The following is a 3,178-nucleotide window of genomic DNA, read 5'->3' on the forward strand; positions in this document are numbered from 1 at the left end:
TTCACACTTTCAAAGAAATTATTTCTCATCACTAATATTTCTCTTCACACATTTAAAGAAAATATTTCTTGTCACATTTTGTTAAGATCTCTTCACACATTATATTTAAAGTAGCAACATCTTTTGAATATTTCTCTTCACAATTTAAAAAATATATATTTCTTGAACCATTTGTTCCAATACACAAGCATTCTCAAGAGCATTTACAAAAACAAAAAAAAATCAATCATTTGCTATGTTCTCAGTAAATACCATAAGTAAGTCACTGTCTGTGCATTCTGTCTCAGATATAGCTTTGTCTGTGAGAATTAAACTTGCAATGTTGTTTTCGGAAGTTGAAAGGCTGTCAGAATTGTTGTCTTTACCACCAGCATGTGGGGAAGTGCAAGAACAGAGGTGTATAATACTGAGTAGCTTTGAAGTGGTTTGCAAGGCAGATCCTACTGTTTGACAGATGTCAATAACGGCAAACTGATATGTGTGTATGACTTGAAATGGTCCATTTTGTAAGAAATGGTCTTACAAAATGTCAGCATCTAAACTGAAATGTATGAGATTTTGTTTCTTCAGATATGTGGAAATTGTAGCATTAGAAACAGAAACTTTTGTGGTGTGATCCAGACACATCGTTGCCCTTGAAATAGTTTTGTAAGAGAATGATTTGTCGTAGTCTGCAGTTTCCACATCGATGTGTAGGATATTTACTATGAAACTCGATTTGTGGTTTGCGACACATTGGACATTCCCATGTCTGTGAGATTTCAATGGCTGTTATTTGAGCATTGGTGGTCTGGTAGGTTTCCTCCTCGTCAGACATTTCATTCAAGTAATTAATGTCAACTTCTTCAATGTCAGCTATTTTTGTCATGACTGGTTTTGGTTGTATTCAGCCAAACCTTTCTGTTGGCATTTCTTGTGGTGAGATTTGTGAATTTGTATGTGGCGTTCAAGTCGACAGCTGTGATGGTGTCATTCCACAAGTTGATCTTTACCGTTGCTGTTGCATCACTGCCGTATGCTTTGCTCAACTCCATGTCCACTCCTTGTACATTGATAGTCTCTGTTGGCCTTACTGCACTGATTTTGACGTTAACATCGGCACCTAAAATGAGAAACGTAGTACAAGGAAATACATCAGTATCAGCAAAGAACATGCATTACTTCAGCAAACAATGGACACTAAAAATCAGAAAGGCATCTGAATTGGGGATCATATTAGCAATAACTTTTGAGAGTTATTGCAGAATATGGTGACAAGGTGTATTCATTCTCTTGCTTTAAAATCAGCTTGTCAATTAGTTTAATTTGGCTTTATCCTTCAAGTTACAAATGTTGCAAACACACACCTGATTAGAAATGCTGAAAAAGCAAGGCAGGCACATGCTTAGATAAGATCATTCAAGAAATACTAAACAATTTGAATTAAGTAATGAAAATGTAAAACACTGCATAATCACCACTTAGACTGATTCTTGGAAAAATTATTCAGATAACCCGTTAAGGAGGAGCTTCACAAATATGTGATCGTTTGAATGTGGGTCCTACAGCGTAACATCACATGTGATTTCGAACATTCCAATTGAATATTTTACAATAGACAAACTATGCGACAAACGCTTTAGTACAGCTTCAAAATGTACTAATGAGAAAGCTAACAAGTAACACTAGCATGGTAGTAGTATTGGTACGAGTATTATGTTAGGCATCTTAGCCCGGAAGCTAACTAAACCTAGCTAGCTACCGGTTCGGAAAAATAACTTGTGCTGTGGGGACCGTCGGAAATATTTAGAACCCACACATCTAAAAGGTTAAATGGTACACGTGCATGTGTGCACATTAAGAGGGTGTTATCAACTCTACCAAGTGTCAGCTACTTGACAATTTACTATTGTCCAGTTTGATGCTGGACACAATATGCAAATAGGCAACGCAAAATAGAAAAGTTATATGCATCATGTAAACAATTTGTCAAGTATCACCTGTTGTGCTGGTCCAAGATTTCAGTTCAGCGACAGAGCTCACTTTGTTGTTTCGTTGTTTGCATCGAAAGGGTAGTTCAGTCACCTGTAGAGTTGATCCTCTTGTTACCTTGATGTCAAAGCCATCTTTGTCCACAAAACCTATGAAGGAAACAATTTACTGTTAAATGTTTAGGCCACAGCTGCTTTACATACCAAGTTTGCATTCATATAACTGCATAACACTTGTCACGGAATCAGAATAAGATAGGAACGTTAAATGAAATGAGTTTACAATGCAAACAAAAGATTTTAGGCTTACTACTTACTTAAAATCTTTCTAACATGAGTCAGCTGAATCAGTGTTGCTTTCTCCGCGGCTTGAACAAAGGACACGTGCTTCTCTGCAGAAAACACAATTGTTCGGCGGTACTCGTCTTTGTCAGTTTGAAATGTAGCGTCGAAGTATTTGCTGTTGTTTGTTGCTATTTTAATAGGTGAAACATTATGTACATATCCAGAAATGTTTGTTAGCGTTTCTTCCTCCTGCTGCTGTTTACTCTTTTTATACGGCGGTCGAGAACTCATCTTTGCGTTCTTTTTCGTCTTCTTGTTCTTGTTCGTCTATTCTTTTTCATCTAGTGTTGTTCGTCAAGTGTTGTTCGTCTAGTGTTGCTCGTCTTCTTCTTGTTGCTCGTCTTCTTCTTGTTGCTCGTCTTCTTCTTGTTGCTCGTCTTCTTCTTCTTCTAGTTCCGTAGTGTGACCTGAGCCTTTATATAGGCTAGTCTTCAGGTGCATGTCCGGCACCACCTGGGCGGGAGGGTGAAATGAAGTAGACCTATAGGCTAATTTCCATCATAAGAATGTTAGTTTTTTAATCGTGAATATTCTGTTCAATTTGTAAGCTACAACGTGCGATTTATATTAAATACATGTATCTACTAACGTGCATGAAGGATACCAGATTATTCCTAATTACAAGAGGATCTGTGACGTAACGCTATATGAAGTTCCGTTGGCAAGAAGCCCTTTAGTCTTGTTTTGACAGAAGGTAAGAGTCGCTGTCCATGCTTTGTCTCTAATCTTATTAATGATATATGACTTCTCACCCATAGTATTTCTAATATTGGTAGGCTAATTGTTGGTAGCCTAATTATTGGGAAACAAGTGTAGCCTATAAAGGCATTGTTTTTATAGATTAAATCCAAGACCGAGTTACG

The 3,178-nt window shown here is 37.2% G+C and overlaps 1 protein-coding gene across 1 annotated transcript; it reads right to left on the bottom strand.

Moving 5' to 3' along the window:
• On the bottom strand, positions 1-2,705 carry LOC124483639. The gene is made up of 3 exons (XM_047044161.1): positions 2,288-2,705; positions 1,980-2,120; positions 1-1,102 (listed from the first exon to the last, which is right to left on the bottom strand). The coding sequence occupies exons 1-3, from the start codon at positions 2,544-2,546 to the stop codon at positions 852-854; spliced, it is 651 nt and encodes a 216-aa protein (XP_046900117.1). The 5' UTR covers positions 2,547-2,705; the 3' UTR covers positions 1-851.
• Between the last annotated feature and the right edge of the window lie 473 nt (positions 2,706-3,178).

The sequence above is a fragment of the Hypomesus transpacificus genome, chromosome 21 (assembly GCF_021917145.1).
Source record: "Hypomesus transpacificus isolate Combined female chromosome 21, fHypTra1, whole genome shotgun sequence".
In the NCBI taxonomy this organism is placed as follows: Eukaryota; Metazoa; Chordata; class Actinopteri; order Osmeriformes; family Osmeridae; genus Hypomesus; species Hypomesus transpacificus.

Bases quoted from the DNA above. Each gene is read 5' to 3' on its own strand.
- LOC124483639 (XM_047044161.1), bottom strand. From the start codon at position 2,546: ATGAGTTCTCGACCGCCGTATAAAAAGAGTAAACAGCAGCAGGAGGAA. The intron at 2,121-2,287 runs GTAAGTAGTAAG...TTTCCTTCATAG, and splicing joins TCATGTTAGAAAGATTTTAA to GTTTTGTGGACAAAGATGGC. The intron at 1,103-1,979 runs GTGATACTTGAC...TTCTCATTTTAG, and splicing joins ATCTTGGACCAGCACAACAG to GTGCCGATGTTAACGTCAAA.